General features: G+C 48.2%; 1 protein-coding gene across 1 annotated transcript in view; it reads right to left on the minus strand.

The window, feature by feature from the left end:
- The window catches only part of pola1 (polymerase (DNA directed), alpha 1), a 92832-nt gene that overhangs the window by 21447 nt on the left and 47385 nt on the right, over nt 1-24000 (minus strand). The window contains exons 30-34 of the mRNA XM_062521316.1: nt 20792-20924; nt 20439-20570; nt 19548-19722; nt 17444-17625; nt 12501-12632 (exon numbers count right to left, since the gene is read on the minus strand). Of these exons, the coding sequence (XP_062377300.1) occupies nt 12501-12632; nt 17444-17625; nt 19548-19722; nt 20439-20570; nt 20792-20924 (754 nt within the window). The remainder of the gene's footprint in view (nt 1-12500; nt 12633-17443; nt 17626-19547; nt 19723-20438; nt 20571-20791; nt 20925-24000) is intronic.

Raw genomic sequence — 24000 nt, forward strand, 5'->3', positions numbered from 1 at the left:
GGGGGGCCTTTAGCTTACTGTACCGAGATGTATTACTTTCCCCCCTAAATGATTAATGCAAGCCCCTATTTGTTTTCTTTTTTTTTAGTTTCTTTTCTTAATTTTTATGTATTGATCATATTGTACCCAAGCACATATTTAATTTTATCTGTTTGTTTTGTTGCATGTTGGCTTTGGCAAAGCTGCTTCAATGAGTCATGCCGATAAAGCTACCTTTGAATTGAATTTAATTGAATTAAGAGAAAGAGAGAGAGAGAGAGAGAGAGAGAGAGAGGAAGTCATGGACTATTGCTGAAAGGTACGTTAGTGAAGAACAAAATCATGGACTACAGCTGAAAGGTCACAGATGCTCTTATTAACTAAGAGAAGTTGTAAATAAAATGGGAAATGCTGCTTTTACACTTTGTATATATACATGTAAGACTGAGTAGGGGTGGCACATGCGTTTGTTAAAATATTCACATTTTTCTTTCTTCAAAAGATTTTTTTTTTCTCAGAATACATTTACTTTCCTTCAAGGTTGAATTTTTCCTCATTGCTTTTATTGTGAGATCACAATCACCGAAAAATGATTTTCAAAAAATACCTGTTTTTAATCAACTTTACCAGGGGTGCCAATAATTCTGCAGGGTACCGTAAATGTAGTCAATTTCTGTGTGTGTCTCTGTGTGTGTGTGTTCAAAGGTGAATGACTGTATATCAAAATTCTAGAGTGTGTGTGTTTGTCATCCATGAGCAATGAGACTATGTTTGACTATTGGTGCATGAGTGAGAACATGACCTGGTGTGCTGTGTGCTTTGAGTGTGTGTGTGTGTGTGTGTGTGTGTGTGTGTGTGTGTGTGGTTGAATATTTATTAACAGGGTGTGTTGTGTGCATACCTATGTGCTGTGCATGTATGGTTGGGCATGTGTGTATGTGTGTGTGAGAGTGTTTATGGTTAGGTACTATGCGTGTGCATAGTAATGACAGTGACCCAGTAAGAGTGTGTGGATAGGCAGGGTAGTGTATGTGAGAATGATGTGTGTGAGAACGTGTGTATGTGTACACATTTGTGTGTATATTAATGAGAGAGTGGCCGTGTGTGTGTGTGTGTGTGTGTGAATAAGGCCCAGGACAGGTGCAGGCTCCTCCTCCTCCTCCTCCGCCCCCTGACTGAGGCCGACGTGTCATTAGCAGGGTATTACCCACATTACCCTGCCTTCTGCTGTAATGACAGCCCACTGCGCACACACACACGCACACACACACACACACACACACTAAACTAAAGGGTCAGTACAGCTTTATAGACCTTTATGTGCAGATACTCTCTCCCTAACACACACACACAGCTTAACACAAACCCCCACGTTCCCCTTCTCCCACTTGCTTCACACACACACACACACACACACACACACACACACACACACAGGGAGGGAGAAAGTGAGAGTACAGAGGGAGGGAGAGGACAATAAGAGATAAACACGAGCTGACAAGCCTTCTCACACACACACACACACACACACACACACACACACACACACACAGGACAGTCATGGTAGTCATGCTGAGGTCTGCTAAAAACTTCTCTTTTGTGATGACCACTACTAGTGTATGCACGGGAAGAAAAACACGACTGCTTCCCAAAACAACAACAACAACAACAACAACAACAACAACAACAGTAGCCTGACAAAAGAGAACATCAAAAGCGGATCAGGTGGCCATTTTCAATATCTGTCTGCATCAGACAACAAGGATTATTAAACTAGAACAAACACACACACACACACACTAGAGCAATGCTCTGCAACAGCAAAGACCGTTCCTTTCAATACATGGGCACAATAAAAAGCTCCGACGTCAAGAGTTCACTTGGACATTAAGGTCGTTCTTTTTTTCCCATTAGCCTAGTTTTACATGTTTCACTTTCACTGAATGTTAGTGTTAACATGTCTCAAAGTTACTCAGTACATTGCCACGTTTGAGAAGGAAGTCTGGTTTTTAAGGACTTTAAGGAGTTTAACAACACTGACAGTTTTAACAAAACTTTAATGACACTTTACTAAGCTAACAAAGGTGCCGCAAGAGACAGACAGAAACGAAGAACAGAGAGAGGAGAGAAGGCAAGCAGGCTAGTGAGGAGAGAGAGAGAGAGAGAGAGAGAGAGAGAGAGAGAGAGAGAGTAGAGGAAAGTGCACCAGATGTTATTGGCATGGTACAGCTGACGACTACTGAACAGACTAGAGCAGAAACAGATAAGGCCGACAGCAGAGAGAGAGACAGAGATGGAGGAGGCATACAGTATCCCTCCTACACACACACACACACACACACACACACACACACATGTACATACACACACACACAAACACACATGTGTACACACACACATACACAGTTGTGGATGGTTTAATTTGGTCCCATTTCCTGCAGTTTGATTAACTGTGGAGGGCCTCTTTGAAGCTTATCGTCGGTGTATTCCGTTCGCGTTAAAGCCAACGGCCTCCCAGTCTTATCTACCTGTCCGGCGTGGACAAACACACACACACACGCGTGGGTCCGCTATTGTCCTGACGCACAAGCCTATCAGTATCAATAGGCCCGTTTAATTTCCTAATTAATCCCGTGGGTGTCGGCCGGCGAGGGCTGCTGAGGATAATTATCTCTGAGACGGGAGCCGTAATTGAATCTTGACATATGTGTGCTGTTTGATTTTCATTTTGGAGAGAGTGTGTGTGAGTGTGTGTGTGTGTGGCTAGAGAGAGAGAGAGAGAGAGAGAGTGTGTGTGTGTGTGTGTGTGTGTACGCAAGTTATCACATCACTGTGTTTGTCTCTCGGGCCCTCATTGTTACTGTGTGAGACCCAGACCTAAGACAACACAAATGTTCCCATGGGCTCAGGAAGCCAGCGAGAGAGGAGAGAGAGGAGAGAGAGAGGGGAGAGAGAGAGAGAGAAGGAGAGAGAGAGAGAGAGAGAGAGAGAGAGAGAGAGAGAGAGAGAGAGAGAGAGAGAGAGAGGGGAGGAGAGAGAAGGGGAGAGAGAGAAGGAGAGAGGAGAGAAAGAAGAGAGGCAAGAGAGGAGAGAGAGGAGAGAGAGAAGGAGTGAGATTATGTATATAATCCAAATGTTTAAATGTTCTACTTTTGCAATGCGAAAAAAAAATGGTCAGAGCAATAGAGATGATTTGCAGTGACCACTGTGGGCTGGAGAACAGATGGAGACACATGAGGAAGGATGGAGTAGAGTGAGGAAGGATGGAGTAGAGTAGAGACACATGAGGAAGGATGGAGTAGAGTGAGGAAGGATGGAGTAGAGTGAGGAAGGATGGAGTAGAGTAGAGACACATGAGGATGGATTGAGTAGAGTGAGGATGGAATAGAGTGAGGAAGGATGGAGTAGAGTGAGGAAGGATGGAGTAGAGATGGATGGAGATGGAGGCACGTGAGGAAGGATGGAGTAGAGATGGAGGCACGTGAGGAAGGATGGAGTAGAGTGAGGAAGACGAGCCCGCCGAGCACACAGCGATGAGCAGACGACTGGCAAGAATGAGGAAGAGACACACACCCACAAACCAGCTGCTGCAGAAACAAACCTCCAAGTCATAAAGTGACCCGAGACGGCTCCGCTGAACTCCGGTGACAAGTAACTATGGGAAGATGGCCAAAAGAATTTACCCATGATGCCCTACTTCCCCTCCGCTGCACCTGCCCACTGACCCAGAACCCAGCACTCTGGAATGAGTGCACACACGGAGTGATTCTCACACACACACACAGAGTGGTTCACAGTGCACACTAGACCTCAAAAGACTGCCCTGGAGAAACACCCTGCACCTCAGCTCTCCACACACACACACACACACACACACACACACACACACACACACACACACACACACACACACACACACACACACACACACACACACACACACACACACACACACACACACACACACACACACACACACACACACACACACACACACACACACACACACACACACACAAAACCACTTTTACACATAACTAACAACCTAACACACACCTGACCGCACACAATCTACTGCGCACATCCCAGAGCATCCCAATCACACAGCATCATCCCGTGAAGCATCTTAAGAAAAGAATACATACAGTATAGACCCAAACAGCCATTACTATATTTCTCTATTCTATTCTGCTAAATAATATATACAGTATAGACACAAACAGCCATTATATTTCTTTAATCTATTCTGCTCTGCTCTGCTCTGCTTCAATACACCACAGCAATTAAACTGATAGTTTAAATCAAGCGCGCACACGCACACACACACACTCGCACACACACAACATGACTACTGATTTAAGAGACACTCTTCCAAGGGTCTGAGTGTAACTGAGGAGGAAGAAAGAGGAAAAAGTGGGAGAGGGAGAAAAAAACAGGAGCACGAGAGAGAAAAAAGCATCTAATTGGACGAGCTTGCGGCGGCGGAGAGGAGAGTGTGGCAGATAAAGGGCATAATTGCATAATTACACCAGTCGATACCTGACACAGTGAACACGGCCACTGCTGCACATGTCACATGAGTTCCACCTCATTTAACCAAACAGCAGGTTGAGCCCAGCGCCCCCAGATCAGAGCACCGCACTCAACACCAGCTCCCCCCCCCCTCACACACACTCAACACCACGCTCCCCTCCCCCCTCACACACACTCAACACCACGCTCCCCTCCCCCCTCACACACACTGAACACCACGCTCCCCTCCCCCCTCACACACTGAACACCACGCTCCCCTCCCCCCTCACACACACTGAACACCACACTCCCCTCCCCCCTCACACACACTGAACACCACGCTCCCCTCCCCCCTCCCCCCTCACACACACTGAACACCACGCTCCCCTCCCCCCTCACACACACTGAACACCACGCTCCCCTCCCCCCTCACACACACTGAACACCACGCTCCCCTCCCCCCTCACACACTGAACACCACGCTCCCCTCCCCCCTCACACACACTGAACACCACGCTCCCCTCCCCCTCACACACACTGAACACCACGCTCCCCTCCCCCCTCACACACACTGAACACCACGCTCCCCTCCCCCCTCACACACACTGAACACCACGCTCCCCTCCCCCCTCACACACTGAACACCACCCTCCCTCCCCCCTCACACACTGAACACCACGCTCCCCTCCCCCCTCCCCCCTCACACACACTGAACACCACGCTCCTCTCCCCCTCACACACACTGAACACCACGCTCCCCTCCCCCCTCACACACTGAACACCACGCTCCCCTCCCCCCTCACACACACTCACACACACCTCTATAGGCACTGAACACCACGCTCCCCTCCCCCCTCACACACTGAACACCACGCTCCCCTCCCCCCTCACACACACTGAACACCACGCTCCCCTCCCCCTCACACACACTGAACACCACGCTCCCCTCCCCCCTCACACACACTGAACACCACGCTCCCCTCCCCCCTCACACACACTGAACACCACGCTCCCCTCCCCCCTCCCCCCTCACACACTGAACACCACGCTCCCCTCCCCCCTCACACACACTCAACACCACGCTCCCCTCCCCCCTCACACACACTCACACACTCCTCCTCTATAGGCACTGAACACTACGCTAATCACACTCCTCTATAGGCACTGAACACTACGCTAATCACACTCCTCTATAGGCACTGAACACCACGCTAATCACACTCCTCTATAGGCACTGAACACTACGCTAATCACACTCCTCCTCTATAGTTACTGAACACTACGCTAATCACACTCCTCTATAGGCACTGAACACCACGCTAATCACACTCCTCCTCTATAGGCACTGAACACCACGCTAATCACACTCCTCCTCTATAGGCACTGAACACCACGCTAATCACACTCCTCTATAGGCACTGAACACTACGCTAATCACACTCCTCCTCTATAGTTACTGAACACTACGCTAATCACACTCCTCTATAGGCACTGAACACCACGCTAATCACACACTCCTCTATAGGCACTGAACACCACGCTAATCACACTCCTCTATAGGCACTGAACACCACGCTAATCACACTCCTCCTCTATAGGCACTGAACACCACGCTAATCACACTCCTCTATAGGCACTGAACACTACGCTAATCACACTCCTCCTCTATAGTTACTGAACACTACGCTAATCACACTCCTCTATAGGCACTGAACACCACGCTAATCACACTCCTCTATAGGCACTGAACACCACGCTAATCACACTCCTCTATAGGCACTGAACACTACGCTCCTCTCACACTCCTCTATAGGCACTGAACACCACGCTAATCACACTCCTCTATAGGCACTGAACACTACGCTCCTCTCACACTCCTCTATAGGCACTGAACACCACGCTAATCACACTCCTCTATAGGCACTGAACACCACGCTAATCACACTCCTCTATAGGCACTGAACACCACGCTAATCACACTCCTCTATAGGCACTGAACACCACGCACACGAATGCTTAGCATGCTAATAGCGACGTTTTGTATAGCTATCTTGCTAGGCCGTCTGAAACAAAGTTTGTAGCCTATACCAGGTGACTCGCTAGGCAGCAGGCAGTGTCTTTTCTTCTTTTGTTATTTTAGAGAACACTGTAAGTCGCACATATACAGCGCCACCTTCAGGCTGAATGAAGCGTTACATGAACTATTGGTGTCTTAATTAAGAGTGGGGAAAAACATAGAACAGAGAAATTGAGATATGGCTAAAACGGTATTTTAATTAACTATTTGATATTCAAACGTAGATCGAGTAATCGATCATGTCTCATCATGTATCACCCCTAATGGCTATGCTAGGTGAACGATTCCCCTACTACAAGTTGTCTACCATCACATTGGCATTGCAGGCTATATTCAGATACAAATCTTGCATAGTGTACCTTTACATTGATCATTCATCACATCCCTAATCTTCACACAACCATCTCTCTTTGCACATTTCTCCCCTCAGTCCTGTGTTCGAGATCTCTCTTCTCCATCTCCCTTTTCCTGTTCTGTTCCTTCCACTCCCTCAATCATCTCCCTTTTCTCTCCTTCTCTCCTTCTTTCTTTCCTCACTCCTGTATGCTGTTCCCTTTCTTCTATCCTCCTTCTCTTCATCATATGCCTCCTCTTCTCCATCTTCTATATTCCATTCTCTCCTTCTCTTCATCATATGCCTCCTCTTCTCCATCTTCTATATTCCATTCTCTCCTTCCCTTCATCATATGCCTCCTCTTCTCTATCTTCTATATTCCATTCTCTCTTCCCTTCATCATATGCCTCCTCTTCTCCATCTTCTATATTCCATTCTCTCTTTCCTCAATCATAATCCTCCTACAATTATCCAATCTCCTTTCAACGTGCTCTTCTCTTCTCAGATCTCACGCCCCACCTCACCACTCCACCTGCCAAATCAAGCCAAAGTTGTTCGGCTATCGGTAACAGTAACGAGGGGCGCCATTAACCCCAGAGCTACTCACTGGAGAGCACATCAACCATTTACTCCTTTTTTCCCCTCAAATCTTTCACCATGAAGGAATGCAAAGACATCCTCGCCAGAAATCCACCTGCCCTCTTTTTTTCTCTCCACTGGCCTCTCCCATCACACTCACACACACACACACACACACACACACACACACACACACACACACACACACACACACACACACACACACACACACACACACACACACACACACACACACACACACACACACACACACACACACACACACACACACACACACACGGCTGTGCCCTTAATCCAGCTGCTTCACTTCTCTTCTTTAAGCGCCTCCAGTGGCTGGGCCTTGCTCACTCGCTCGCTCGCTCGCCCCGTCTCACACTCCCTCTCACTCGCTTCAAACGGCTGCGATTACAGCAAGCCGCGGCGGGAAAAAAAATAATAAAAAAAAAGCCTCCAGACAACAGGCTCGGGTGGCTTTGTACTTCAGTAATCAACAGATGTACTTACAGGCCGGCAGCCGCGGCTCTGGCGAGAGCCTGAATGGGGCAGAAACCACGTCCACTTTGGACATCTTTGGCTTAATCAAGCCTTTTCTATTCAGCAATTTGACCTTTTGTTCAAAACAGGATTATCACCTCTTTCCCCCCTCCTCCTTTCTCTCGTTTTTTCTTCTTCTCCTTCAATCCCTCTATTCCCCCAGCCTGTTACCAAGGGCGACCCGCGTGACGAACATAATTGCAATAATTTGTTAAACGCCATGGCAACCCACATTAGAATGGGGGTAAATACAAGGGGGGCCACACTACTCATTTGACTGAAGACGGCAGGGGAGGCAAGGAAGGGATGACAGGAGTGAGGAAGAGAGAGAGAGAAGAGAGGGAGTGTGTGAGAGAGAAAGACAGTGTGTGAGATAAGGTGGGGTGGAGAGAGAGAGAAGAAAGTGTGTATTTGCCTTTTCTCCTTATTGATAATGGTGTGGGGGGTTGGTGGTGGTGTGTGTGTGTGTGTGTGGGGGGGGGGGGGGGGTGAATGGTGGACACGGCTGTAATTTCTCTGGTGATTAATGCCTCACTGCTGCTGTTCGACAGGAAACTCCACAAACAAGACTCCGACTTCCAATCTGTAACCATGTAAGCCACTCAGCAGCTCCCTTTCTCTCCGTCGCCCGCTCACCCCCCCCCCCCCCCTTCCCCCTGCGTCGTCTCACCGACGGGCTTTCTCCCTCTATCTCCCCGAACAAACAGCTCTATTTGAGCTCTCCCCTCTGCTGAAAGGAATCCTTAATTACACAATATTACCCCTCTTCATGGCACTGGCAGAGGGAGGGGATCTGCTCAGGCTAAGCCTGGTGTGTGTGAGTGTGTCTGTGTGTGTGTGTGTGTGAGAGAGGGAGAGAGAGGGAGAGAGAGAGAGAGAGAGAGAGAGAGAGAGAGAGAGAGAGAGAGAGAGAGAGAGAGAGAGAGAGAGAGAGAGAGAGAGAGAGAGAGAGCGCAAGAGAGAGTGAGAGCAAGAGAGAAAGTGGGGGTGTTAGCATTCAAAGCCAGCAGCTGTTTCCCTCGGTGTGACAATGGGAGCGAGAGACTCAGGACTGCTGAGGGAGGTGGCTACATTCACACCGCTAATTGATTTCTGCACAGCACTGTGGGAGAGTTGGCCACCCATCCACCATCATCACCAAACCACCACCCATCCACCCCCATCACCACCACCACCACCACACCCAAACCTGCACACGGGCCGCGTTCCAGAACCTCACCAACACCACCCAACTATCAGAACATTCTTATTCAGATTACTCTGGACCATTCTTTTAGAAGAAAGACACACAACTTCTGCATTATCACTGTTTCTAAGATTTACATCCTCTTATACTGGACACCTGGTGTAATGATACTACTGTACTACGTAACAAGGCTTTGTAAAGAAACTTATTTTATTTAATAAACTCCGTCAGCATACAAGTTCAGCATGACTTCATTATCTCCATCTACTGATGTTCTGATCACACACACACATTGTAGTTAGCAGGTAGCTATACCAGAACTGCAGCCCTCTAGTGGTTGGGGGTAAATCTCATTACACATTCACTTATATCATTACACATAGTGGATACATACAGTACATTTCAGTATTCAGCATGTGTACATTTTGACTTTATTTGACATCTACTGATACAGAGCACTAAACTGAAATACAGATGCTCAGAACATATTAACGTTTCGTTCCCAGAGCATTTCTCAAAATTATGAGTAGACTGCTGGTCTACGGAGCCAAACATTTAAATTAAGCCCGGCTTCTGTCTGTTAATCTGCGGCACAACTAAATGATGATGCTACTAAATTACTACTGAATGATGATGCTACCATATTACTACTGAATGATGACGCTACTGAATGATGACGCTACTAAATTACTACTGAATGATGACGCTACTAAATTACTACTGAATGATGAGGCTACTATATTACTACTGAATGATGACGCTACTGTATTACTACTGAATGATGACGCTACTGAATGATGACGCTACTAAATTACTACTGAATGATGACGCTACTAAATTACTACTGAATGATGACGCTACTATATGTGACTCTCCACGGCAAAACTTGTCTCGTCGCAACAGGCGTTTCCAAGAAAAATGACCATTTATGTAACTTGTGCTAAAACCAGGGATTTTTTTTGTGTGTGTTTTGAAACAGTGGGAGGTCTACACTGTACGGCCGTGGATACATTTCGCTGAAAAACTTAACTTTTCTAGTCTAAAAACGTGAGTTTCTTGAGGTAAGAAATTTAACTCCAGCAGAATGTTAGCGGCGTCTCGTTTTTGTCCCTCTACTCTAATGTTTACGGTAAATGCACACATTGACGACCACCAAGCTATCCACGTGCTGTGCCGTTGTAAATACAAGTAAGTACCGTAAATCTTGAAGTAGCTGCAACCTTACAAATCGTTTGTGAGTGTTGAGCCGACAGTCAACTTCAGAGGCAGATTTCTCCGTTTCTCTCTTGGCATGACAGGATGAACTCAACTCCTTTGAATGTTTATATTTCAGTAATATGATGTTCAAATCATTAGGCATTGTTTTGAAGGTTGATTATGCCCTTTCATGAAAACTTAATAACTGTAATTTTGAACATTTGAACAATGTGACTGGTTTTGCCGTGGAGAGTCACATATTACTACTGAATGATGACGCTACTAAATTACTACTGAATGATGACGCTACTGTATTACTACTGAATGATGACGCTACTGAATTACTACTGAATGATGACGCTACTGTACTACTACTGAATGATGACGCTACTGTACTACTACTGAATGATCCAGAACCATCGCAAGAACGCAGAACACTAGGCATAGAATGCACACATATTTCTATTCTGCAGGGAATGTGTCTGACCAATCATAGTGGGTGTGCCCACATGGCCCAGTCCAGCCCTGCCAGAGGGAGATGTCCACCAATCCTCTACTCCTGCGGGAGCTTAACGCAGCGGCCTCGTTAGGATCACGCTCACCCAGCTGACCCGTGGCAGCACACTTACACCAAGCCCCCCCCGTAGGTGAGCTAACACTTCAACACGCCGACAGTCCACCCGTCACCTTCCCCATGGCACAAATCAGATCCTGTGATGTATGATGTTCACTAGCATACACGTGCCCCTGACATTAGAATGGGGGGGGGCAGGACTGTTAGCTATGCGACCTGTCAAGTCTCTGGTGCAAAACACTATAACCACAAACATTAGGGAGCGACTGAAAGGTGCGAGGTGTGAGGGGGGTTTGGAGGAAGGAGGGGTTTGAGGCTAAAAGCCTTTTGTGCCCCGGCGGGAGGCCATCGCTCGGGAGCTGCGGCAGCTAACACCGAGAGGCTAACTAGCGGCTAACGCTAGCATCTCTCACATGGATGAGGAGCCAAACAGGAGGCAAACAAACAAACGCAGCAGACAGCGGCGCATGCAAATGAAACAGGGCGACGAGCCCCTCGCCCGCCCACTACAATCACAATCACTTGAGAGTGGCGTCTGTCTCGGGTCAATCAGGCACCGCTAACGCCGCGCTCCGCACCGCTACTTCACAGACTTCATCTGGAATTTGTGACTGTCGGCATCGGGGCCGCCTGACGCCTGATTTCCAGGCCTCTGAGATCTCTTAGCAGTGAGGCACCCACAAACTGGGGGACGGATTCCCACATCCACATAATTGATGGCCAGCTGGTAGGAGCTGAAGTATAGAAGCATGAAAGTGCTTCCTTCTGTACAGTGGGCAAATATGTGTGGAGGGATGTGGTGTATGTACTGTATACACATGCAAATGCGTCTGGACATTTCTGTAGTATGTGTGTGTTGCTGTGTGTGTCTGTGTGTGTGTTGTTGAGTGTGTTGCTGTGTGTGTGTGTGTGTGCATTTATATATTATTTTATCTATTTTCATCTGACTGAAACTTACTAAAAGTAATTTTTCAGTTGAAGAGCAAACAGCAATCAAGCTTCAGTAAGATGGGCGACCTTGGAGTGAGCACTAAGTACTGAATCTCGTAAATCTGACAAAGTTCAAGGAGAGTGAGTAAAAAGGGGAAAAAAGTTTACTGCTAGTGAGAGTGTTAGAGATGTTAGGAGAGAGGATGATGATGCGTGCATGTTGAGTGTGTGTATGTGTGTGTGTGTGTGTGTGTGCACATGCATGCATACTGAGTGTGTGTTTGCACGCATATGTGCATTGAGTGTGTGTGAGTGTGTGTGTGAGTACGCATGTGTGCATTGATTGTGTGTGTGTGTGTGTGTGCATGCGTGCAGGGCTCAGAGTACTCACGCTGTAGTACTTCCTGATGTGGCGGCGGATGTGTGTGTGTGTGTGTGTGTGTGTGTGTGTGTGTGTGTGTGTGTGTGTGTGTGTGTGCATGCGTGCAGGGCTCAGAGTACTCACGCTGTAGTACTTCCTGATGTGGCGGCGGATGTGTCTGTGTGTGTGTGTGTGTGTGTGTGTGTGAGTACTCACGCTGTAGTACTTCCTGATGTGGCGGCGGATGTCCAGCAGCAGCTTGTTGCTGATCTGGGTGTGCTGGTCCACAGGGCGCCCCCCACAGGACACATGGCAGCATCGCAGCAGACTCGGCTCAATCAGCGTCCCCTGCAGAGGCAGCAGTAGCAGTCATTTAATGGCACAACTAAATGTATGGCTATAGGGCCGCTCACACCAACAACGATAGCTGTAACGATAACTATAAACAAATATCGTTCTCGTAAACACGAATGATAACATTCACACATAAACTATAACAGTGACATGAAGAACAATATCGTTGGGCATCACTTTATAAGAATATCATTCTAATTCCACATTTGATAAAGAATCCAGCATTGTGTGATGGCCCCTGTGACCAAACCACCTACCCAAACAAACACACAAACACACAAACGCAGACACACACATACAGGCCGACAGTCAAGAGAAGACGACCAATCAAGCACTCAAATTCTTTTTAAGTCACCAAACACTCCCCCACACCAACAACCAGTCCTGGTGCTTCTGTCCGTCTGCCATAACACCCAAAGGGGACCAGCCCAGTTGGGTAGCAGGCCATTTAGGCCCCACGGCCGTCCGCCTTACTGCCTGCAGGGGAACAGCCCAGTGGGTAGCGCACCATTTAGGCCTCACGCTCCTCTCGCTGCTGACAGCACAAGAATACCCTCCATGCTGCTCTCCGGCTCTTTCTGACAGAGAGGGGGAGCTTTGGACAGCGCCAGCACTTTCAGTGGGACGGGCTGAGTGGTCGGAGTGGGCTGTTGAGGACCACCATCACCACCATCACAGCCACCATCACCGCCACCATCACCGCCACCGCCACCGCCATCACCGCCACCGCCACTGCTGTCCAGCATGATCCCTGTGGTGTCCTCAAGGAAGTTTGTGTTTCTTAGAGGAGCACAGCCACAATGGGGAGGAAACAGAGGCAAAGGCAATATGATTTAAAATGCCCCACTGATGAACGAGAGAGAGAGAGAGAGAGAGAGAGAGAGAGAGAGAGATAGAGAGAAACACAGATAGAGAGAGAGAGAGAGAAAGAGAGGGAGAGAGAGATCAAAAGGCGACCATTATGGAAATGTTCCACTGATGAGTTACTGAGAGAAGTCGCTTTCAGACACACATGTAAAACCGGAGGTTACGCGAATACTAAACGGTTGGTCCGTGCCATGTCTGAACAACATAACCGGACATTTGGAACACCTAACTATGCACGATGCAAGAGCCGCCTGTTCACTGGACACTGGGCATCTGAAGGCCTGTTCACTGGACAACGGGCATCTGAAGGCCTGTTCACTGGACAACGGGCATCTGAAGGCCTGTTCACTGGACAACGGGCATCTGAAGGCCTGTTCACTGGACAACGGGCATCTGATGTTATTGATGGACATTCCATCCAGTCCAAGTTCAGAAAGTCCAATCGGTGAATCTGTGTTTTACTGTGCATGGGGGATGTGGGACACACCAGACACTCCCCTACACACACACACACACACACATGCATGAACGCTCGCACGCGCACTAACATACATGCATGCATGCACAAACACATGCACGCACACGTACACACACAAGCACACAATGCACGCCTGGTTGCTCCTTAAGTCCCCCATCCTCTCTGCTCTTCCTCTGGTCAGAGTGTGTGTGCATTCCTCCGCTCCTCTCCCCTGGCCAGCGCCGGCCGATAAGAGCGCCACGCCCTCCGGGCCGTACAGAGTCAAGGCTTTCCTCTCACACACACACACACACACACACACACACACACACACACACACACACACATAATAAGAGCGCTATGCTCCCCGGGCCGTGCGGAGTCAAGGCTTTCCTCTCTCTCTCTCTCTCTCACACACACACACACACACACACACACACACACACACACACACACACACACACACACACACAAGAGCGCTATGCTCCCCGGGCCGTGCGGAGTCAAGGCTTTCCTCTGTTCCCTTCAGCTCCCACTCATGTGCTCAACTTCCTAATTAATACTCAGCCTTATCACTCAATGGAAAAGTGTGTGTGTGTGTGTGTGTGTGTGTGTGTGTGTGTGTGTGTGTGTGTGTGTGTGTGGGTGTGACAACAAGGAAGGATCTTTTTCAGTTCGCCTGTGAACTGCTGGGCTTGATGTACAGAGATGTCAAATGGTGTCAAAGAAAGCATGTGTGTGTGTGCAGTGCTTCACTATGAGTCAGCCGTGTGTGTGTGTGTGTGTGTGTGTGTGTGTGTGTGTGTGTGTGTGTGTGTGTGTGTGTGACACCTTCCCTGACTTCAGTAAGTGGTGTGATGTGGTGTGTGTGTGTGTGTGTGTGTGTGTGTGCAGGAGAGTGTGAATTCTCCAGACTGAGGGGAGGACAGGCCTTGGGGCAGAGGGGGAGTGCATGTCATGTTTTTATGAGTTTCTGTGAGACAAGAGAAAGCTGTGTCTGAAGCGCTTAATTAGACACTGATAAGGGCAGCCCTGCACCCCCCCTAACCCCCCCCCCCCTCCCCATGACCTCGCCCCTGCACCCCCCTGCACCCCCCTGCACCCCCCCCCCCCCCCATGACCTCGGCACGCGGCCCGCACCGCCACTGATGCCCACCAGAGCATAGCGCAGGAGAGAGTGCTTATGAGTGGCACGCCAAAGCCCCGAACCCCCCTACCCCACCCACCCTCCACACACACACACCAAAACACGGCACACACATACACACACACACTAAACACACACGGCTAAATATAAGAGTCGTGGAGGCTCCGCATCCTTGCTGGCTTGTGCCAGGAAAACAGGACATAAACACCTGTGGCCCGACCCCCAGCTCTGCTGCGCTTAGTTCCATCAGCAGTCAGTCTCTCACACACACACACACACACACACACACACACACACACACACACACACACACACACACACACACACACACACACACACACACACACACACACACACACACACACACACACACACACACACACACACACACACACACACAAGAAGGCTAGAGGGAGGCGGTCATGTTTCTGCTGAGGGAGTGTGTGCTAGCAGACATGCTTGCCCTTTAAGTTGCTGCAGATACGAGCAAGTTTCAAAATGAGGCAACACCTAAAGGATCTCTGAAGCGTCAACATCCAACAATTACCGCTGCATACAGGGGGACAAACGGGCTGAAGCACAAAACACTGAGAAAAGCAAAAATAGCAGTAAATAGGACTTGCTGACATAAAAGGCAACAGACTTATTATCATATCATGATTGTAGCCAGGGCAGCGTTTACATTTTTGCTTTTTTAAAGTAGCAGTAGGCCGGTTAATCTGGCCGATTTTTTTCTAATATTTGGCATCAGAAGACTGCCTGAACATAATACGCTGATTAAAAGGCAGGCACATCTCCGGGCAGCCCGGTGGTGTTGTGGCGGAACATATGTGCCACTGCTCTTGAGTCAAACAGACTGCTCTCAGCATGCACGCACATGTACACACACACACACACACATGCAGTCCCCTCCAAAAGTAATGGAACACATGCTATAGTTGACAATATCAAATCATCTTTTGGAAATTGATCTTAATGTCTTAAATGAAAAAAATAGGAAATATTCAACCTTTAAGGATATACATTTTCTTTGTGAATAGAGGCTAGCAGATTTTTATTTCTTTTATTTTTTAAATACCAGTTATTTCATGTATCCGGGACACTATGCACCCTGATACAGTCCCCTTGGCCTTTGGAATTAAAATAACCCCACATCAACACATACCCTTCACCATACCAAGACCATGGCATGGTTTTATTTCAGTTAGCCTATTAGCTGGTTTCATTCTCGTTGAGCTCAATGCAATTCAAACCAGAATAGTGTCCCGGATACATGAAATAATTGGCATTTAAAAAATAAAACAAATAAAAAATCTGCTAGCCTCTATGGGAATTTTAACACCTGTATTTTAAGGAAAACATTTATTTATTTACAATACATTATTCATTCACAAAGAAAATTTAATATTTCCTCATTTTTTCATCGAAGGCATTAAGATCAGTTTTCAAAAGATGATCTTATATTGTTAACTTTAGTGCTCCAATACTTTTGGAGGGGACTGTACTGTATGTGCACACACACACACACACACACATTACACACTCTACCGGCAGAGACCAAGGCCATGTTGTCCAGTGCAGGACAGCTTCTGAAAGAGCGAGAACAACTGGGAGAAAGAAAAAGCCTCTATTGGTCTTAAAATCCTATCTTTCAAAGCACTTTATATCTAATTGCTTAGAATCTGAAATGTTACTTTTAGAGATGGTAGGTATTTGTATTTATTTATCTTAGCAAGCCTAATCAGCGGTGACGCAATCTGGTACCGTGCAACGGGGCTAAACTATTAAAGGCTGCCGAACTGTAGATAAGGCCTGACGTAACGTCATGTCATCAATTCTGTTTTTTAGTACCAGAGAATTTCTCTCCCTTGGAAGTTGTGTATGGGGCAGAGCAGCTCTCTCACACACACACACACACACGCTTCAACAGCGCCTTACTCATCAACACACAGCCTCTGCTCTTAGCAATGATGGCAGCGAGAACTAATCACTTCACTAGAGTTGATGGCAACAAAGCTACTTAGAAGTACAACAATTCTTGAATTTCCCCTTGGGGATCAATATGGTATCTATCTATCTAGCTATCTATCTATCTATCTAACTAACCAACTAACAAGTCATTTGCGTGTGTGTGTGTGACACTACAATTACCAGTAGTTACCCATATTCCCTAAATCAGTGTTTTTCTATTTTTTAATTGTTTTTGATGTGCGTGGTATAATATAAATCGCATAACTTTTGAAACAATAATATGTGTGGGTGAACTACTAAAGTGGCCAGTGTGTTTGTAGCCGGCGTGTGAAACACACACTGGGCCTGTGTGTGTGTACGCACCGCTCCTTGGAAGACGTTGTCGTAGATGTTCTCGGTGCTGCACTGGGGGCAGGTGAAGGAGAACCTCTCGCAGTCGCGGTAGCGCTCCTCGTCCGTCAGCTGTGCCGGCGCCCCCAACAGGCCGTCCGTCTCGTCCTCCCGCTGCAGCCGCTGCTGCGCCCGGAACTGACTGGGGTCCAGCCCTGCAGCGGGCAAAACACAGGGCAGCTAAGTCAACAACAGAGCAATGCAGCGGGCAAACCACAGGGCAGCTAAGTCAACAACACAGCAATGTTCATAATACACCGCTTCACCAAAGGAGTTTTGGAAGAGTTTTGGAAGAGTTTCGAGAAGAGTTTTTAACCGTTTAATACTGTGAGTTTAACGGCTAATAAAAGAAAAAAAGGATCAGGCAAATGAGAGGACAGCTAAGTCAGCAACATCTCACTCACTGAGGTTAACAACATTTAAGCGTCCAAGTGTCCCTTAAGAGTCCCCGAGAGGCCACACTGGAGCTACCAAAATATTACTGTGAATACACAGATCCACCCACGTCCCCAAAGATGCCTGCTGACGTCACAGCTACTGTAAGGCTTGCCTGGTGAACACACTCCCTGGTGAACACACTCACTGGTGAACACACTCCCTGGTGAACACACTCCCTGGTGAACACACTCCCTGGTGAACACAATCACTGGTGAACACACTCACTGGCTTGTTAGAGCACTGAAGACAGCAGGAGAAAGACGATCTCAGGGATCTCACCTACTGCACTTACAGTAGCAAAATGGCGCCTGGAGATATGTGGACGAGGCAACTTATCAACACTTTTCATTACCTCCGTGGGGGAAAAGCACGCAATACAAACGCACGGATGAATACGTGATCATATCAACAACATGGTACAAATGACCTCAACTGCAGCCAGTGTGCTAAAGCACTCTAGAGGTCTAGAGGACTACACAGGACACCTGTCAAAAGTGCGCTGCGTGAGGAATGACCTTGGGAATGACCTTGGGAAGACGGCGAGGGACATGGAGAGGGACATTAATAATGAACTGGATATAGAACAAGTCCTGGGAGGGAGGCAATAAAAACACACACAGCTATCAGATTCCTGGAGGCAGCTGAGATCATCAAATCATTAAGGAACAGCAGCTGAACACCCGCCCCTTCTTCCCAGGTGACACGGATCACTATTAGCACGGGGATCACCTCCGCAACGCACGCACACACACACACACACAGGGGATCACCTCCGCAACGCACACACACACACACACACACACACACACACACACACACACACACACACACACACACACACACACACACACACACACACACACACACACACAGGGGATCACCTCCGCAACACACACCCCTCCCTGCTCAAAGGCCCCCCAGAGTCATTTGGCTAAGTGAATAAGTGAGTAAATAAAATAGTGTTGACTGCAGGACGACTGGGATTAAAGAGCAGACACATACACCCACCACCTGCTGCCACCTACAGGCAGAAATGTGCATCGATTTACATGGAAAGGAAAAGCAGCCGCTCGGAGAGCAGGGACACACACCGGGCGGCCGCCTCATCGAGTTACAGTCTGCACTCGCCTAGCAAGAACCGACCGCCTCTACCATGGAGGAAACAGAGTGGGGGGTACAGAACCCTACTGCACTGGGGTCTAAGGGCCCACGGAACCCTACTGCACTGGGGTCTAAGACCCACGGAACCCTACTACACTGGGGTCTAAGGGCCCACGGAACCCTGCTGCACTGGGGTCTAAGACTCACGGAACCCTACTGCACTAAGGGCTTGTGGGATCCCGGGTTACAAGTCCGTCCGGGCTCATTTCCTGATCCCACCCGATCTCTTTCTCCCACCTCCTGTTTCTTCACCTCTCATCCAAATAAAGGAAAAAGCCCGACAGAGAGAGAGAGTGAGAATAAAGAAAGAGAGAGAGAAAAGAAAAAGGAGGAATAGATGAAGTGCTGAACTGTAGGAGAGAGAAAGTCTAGAGAAAAGAAAAGACAGACAGAAAAAGAAAGAATAGATGAAGTGCTGAACTGTAGGAGAGAGAGAGAGGCAGGCGTGGCGTGGTGTGGCGTGGCGTGGCGTGCGTACCTAGCCACGTGGCGATGAGCACGCCGTCGATGCCCTCGATGGGGTCGCAGATGCGTCCCACCACCGGGTGCACCTGCTGGGCCAGGTAGTACTGCGTGTCCAGCGTGAGGCTCTCCTGCTTCTGCAGCTGCTCCAGGGCGTACGCACGCTGGCTCGCACCCAGGTTAGAGCCGTCCTGAGGGAGGAGACAGAGGGGTCAAGGGGTCAGGAGGTCAAAAGGTCAAGGGTCAAAAAGGTCACACAGATCCGCAGGAGGAATATCATGTCAGATTTCAACATCACATCACTTCAGTCAGATGGTTTGGAAAAGCCGAGTGAGCGGTTAAATAAAGGCGATATCAGCTCGGGGGTTCTTTAAAAGACTTATTTTCACGTCATATCCAAAGTGAGCGTGAGCGTTCCGAACACACTATGCAGACACACGTCTTGCCGCTCTGTGAACACCATGTGATCCTTTGTGTTTCGATGCCCTACTTTGTTCAGATCATGCTACTAGGTGACGAGCAAGGCTTTAGAAAAACCAGCAACATGGTTATGTGACTGACGCTTGAGTATGTTCTTTATGTTCTTGGCGCCACCCATCTGGATTGGCCAGTTGTTAGGATTTTTGACGTGTTGGTGGAAAGGCTGCTTGAGCAAGAGAAATGACAGGCCCTTTATGCCACTCCATGCAAGGGTAACAGAATGTGCACTTGGGGTAAAGCTTTGAAAACTCTCCTTTCTACCGCCGACACTTCTGGACCTGCTTATAATAGGCTACACGCACATCGCTAGCACAATAACGAACAACCGCAAAGCTACAGTCAGCAGGGAACGCAGTCGCATCAGGTCGAGTTGGACATTTGAATACGCGACTGGAGACGAGACGGTCGGAGTAGAAGGTCGGAGTACCTGGCAGATGACGTAGGAGATGGTGTCCCCAGCTTTGACCTTCTTGCCCCCCTGAGAGTTGATCCACAGAGCCACGTGCACGTGGGGGAGACTCTTCTTATCCGGGTAGTCCTGAGGGTCTTTAGTCAGAGACTGGACACACACACACACACACACACACACACACACACACACACACACACACACAAAATGACATACAGAACATACAGCAATGTACTTTCTTAGCAATTAAATGTGTCTGTTGACAAGTGCTGCAGTACAATTTGGGCCTCTCTGTTAAACATGGGAACTTGGAGACAGAGACACATAAGCACACACACACACACACACACACGGAGGATGCTATTGCTTACCTTGTGAATCTCGAACATGTTGAGCGGCACGTCGCCGCTGGCCACCTTCTCGCCGGTCTCGATCAGGTGCTTCTGGATGTTCTCCACGATGGAGTCTCTGCTCTGGTCAGACAGAATCTGACCAATCACGAAGCTGCGGAGGAGACCACCACTTCAGCAGAGCAACAACGCAGCATCTGGCTTTGACCTCTACCTACAGATAATGTACACAGCATCTGGCTTTGACCTCTACCTACAGATAATGTACACAGCATCTGGCTTTGACCTCTACCTACAGATAATGTACACAGCATCTGGCTTTGACCTCTAACTACAGATAATGTACACAGCATCTGGCTTTGACCTCTACCTACACATAATGTACACAGCATATGGCTTTGACCTCTACCTACACACAATGTACACAACATCTGGCTTTGACCTCTAACTACACATAATGTACACAGCATCTGGCTTTGACCTCTACCTACACATAATGTACACAGCATTTGTACGTGAAATGGTATCATGTCTTCTATTCCTAATCAGATCATGGCATGATTGATATTGCACGTGAAATGGTATCATGTCTTCTAACGTTTGCTGAATGCGGTGTTGCTCAGTATCCCCAGTTTGATTCCAAATATGGACACAAACAAACAAACAAACAGACAGACAAATAAACTGATAAATAGGCAAATCAACAGATTGCGGAGACGTGCAACACAACAGAGCTTCAGCATGCAAGGGGACAGTCTGGGTACTCCTGCCCCTCTGGCTCTGTTTGCAGACAGTTCCTCATCTCGACAGAGCCAGCCTTGCTTGACCAGTAGGCTCGCCGTCTAACCAATTAAGGCAATTAGAGCCACTTAACTCAACAAGTTCAATCTACGTGACCAATTACGTCCTCCAGACGGTGTTCAGGCAGTGCTACGCTCTCTTGGAGCATACAGTATATAAAAAAGACTCAATATTGAGTATTTATAAAGGGCTACTTAAATGAATTTCACCAAGTTGACATCGTCACCCTTTTGTCCCTTTTTCCCCCACCAACAAGACTGCACAAAAAGGCCCCCCCACTGGGCTAGAGTTGATACAAAGCAGGCTGTGGAGCGCTGTACAAACCCCCGCGCTCTGACACGGCGCTGTACAAACCCCCGCGCTCTGACACGGCGCTGTACACACCCCCGCTCTCTGACACGGCACCAGGACACGCAACGTGAGCCGTCCTGCCCTGAAGCCCAAATTGCTCAACTGACATTTCTATTCAGAATTGTTATTTTACTCACACTTTTGGTGTCAGCCTTGACTGTGTATTTTTGTGTCCAAGGGAACATTTGACCGACTGACTGACCAACCCCACACACACACACACACACACACACACACACACACACACACACACACGCACACACGCACACACACACGCACACACGCACACACACACGCACACACACACGCACACACACACACACACACACACACACACACACACACACACACACCACAGCTGGCAGTGGCGGACAATTCTGTACAGGAATGGCTTGCACATTGGGGTTGTCACAGCCACAGGAGCTGAAATAGTTTAATCTTTGCAGTTCAGTCCGGGTAAGTGTTCACTGATTGCTCAACTGTAAAAGCAAAGTTGAGGGTGGACAAATAACTAGCTTACCCCTCAATGCCAAACAGACAGAATGTCTGGGTTGTCAATCTTCAAAGCCAACAGATAGTAGGGGTGGACGAACGCGGTATAAATAGCTGAGCTGTCAAGATATTACATTACTAGTAAAAAGCACAGAGGGGAAATCTTGGCAGTCAAAAACAGAAAGCATATCGAGCCAGATCGGAGTAAAAGAAATTTGTGTCCATCTAAACCAGTTGCTGGGGCTTATTTAACTTGCTGATCTACTGAAGAGGGAAATGGAGGGAGTGGGCCTTGATAATCGGCCTCACAATACCCCACACAACCAGAGCACATCTACACGCCAACCATATGCTCACTATGATGTACGGGACAGGGATGCACGACACAGACTCCGATACGTCAGGCACCAGTGGTACTGGCTGCTCCTACCAGCACTGATAAAACTGCTACCAACTGTAGCAACCAGCGTCACACTTGCGGCAGGGGAAATAGTGATCTAAACCCAGGAACTCTCCTAGTGAGGATTTAAGAGAGGGGTGTCGTATCGGCTGCACCGCTCAGCCTCGTAGTCGCCACTGATATCTTAACACTGAGACGTTAACTGCGTGCGTCCTCTGACCCGAGAGATCATGAGCTGGCGGACGGAGTCGTGTTAAGCCCAGGGGACGAGGCCACTTGTGACTGACAGGTAAACAAGCAGTCGCAAAACATAAATAAAAAACCAGGCGCACTGGTGGCCATTTTAACACCATCAGCAGCCTGTATTGACGTGCACATGAATGTAATGACTAGACTCATCTCTACACACACTCCACAGGCAGCCGACACCAGGCACGCAGCTCAAGCGTTCTGTTCGCGGAGAGTAAATTGCAACAATTACCTTTTCACTGTAATGATCAATCCAACGGGCCACACCAGACATGACGGTGGCATGTACACTCAAAAAAAACATTAGAACAGTCTTCTAAACTATGTCTATGCTCAGCGACCAGAGGGCTTCAGTAGCGCACCCGGGGTAGCGTGGTTGTGTGGACCAGAGGTGGACATCCCGGGTTCAGAAAGTAAAAGTCCTGCCAAGAGTATTTGATCCAACCATTTAGTAAACCAGCTCGTCCTAATTAGCAGCCAGGTAGATCAGATAATTAGTGACATCACCTGTGTCAAGTGCTCAGGTAGAAAGAATATTCATGGGTTTCATCAGGTCCCTTTCCACAGGTGTATAAAATCAAGCATTGATTATCAATGCAGACTGCATGGTGCTTGATTACTACACCTGTGGAAAGGGACCTGATGAAACCCATGAATACGGCAGGAATTTTACTTTCAGAAACCAGGATGTCCTAGCCTAGAAATCTAGACGCACCCTAGCGGCAAAAAATATTTCTTGCCTAGCGGGATGGTCTAGCGTCACACCGTTAAGGCCAATCCTGCGTCCGGGTCAGTCGGTCCAATCAGAACGCTCTATCTGTGTACCGAGTCCTTAAGCCCGCCTTAGCGCGGTGACGACAGAGCTGTGCCACAGCAAGATAGCAGAACAACCATCGAGAACAACGAAGATGGATGAGGCTAACGAAGCGCGCTCGCG

The sequence above is a fragment of the Sardina pilchardus genome, chromosome 19, assembly GCF_963854185.1.
Source record: "Sardina pilchardus chromosome 19, fSarPil1.1, whole genome shotgun sequence".
In the NCBI taxonomy this organism is placed as follows: Eukaryota; Metazoa; Chordata; class Actinopteri; order Clupeiformes; family Clupeidae; genus Sardina; species Sardina pilchardus.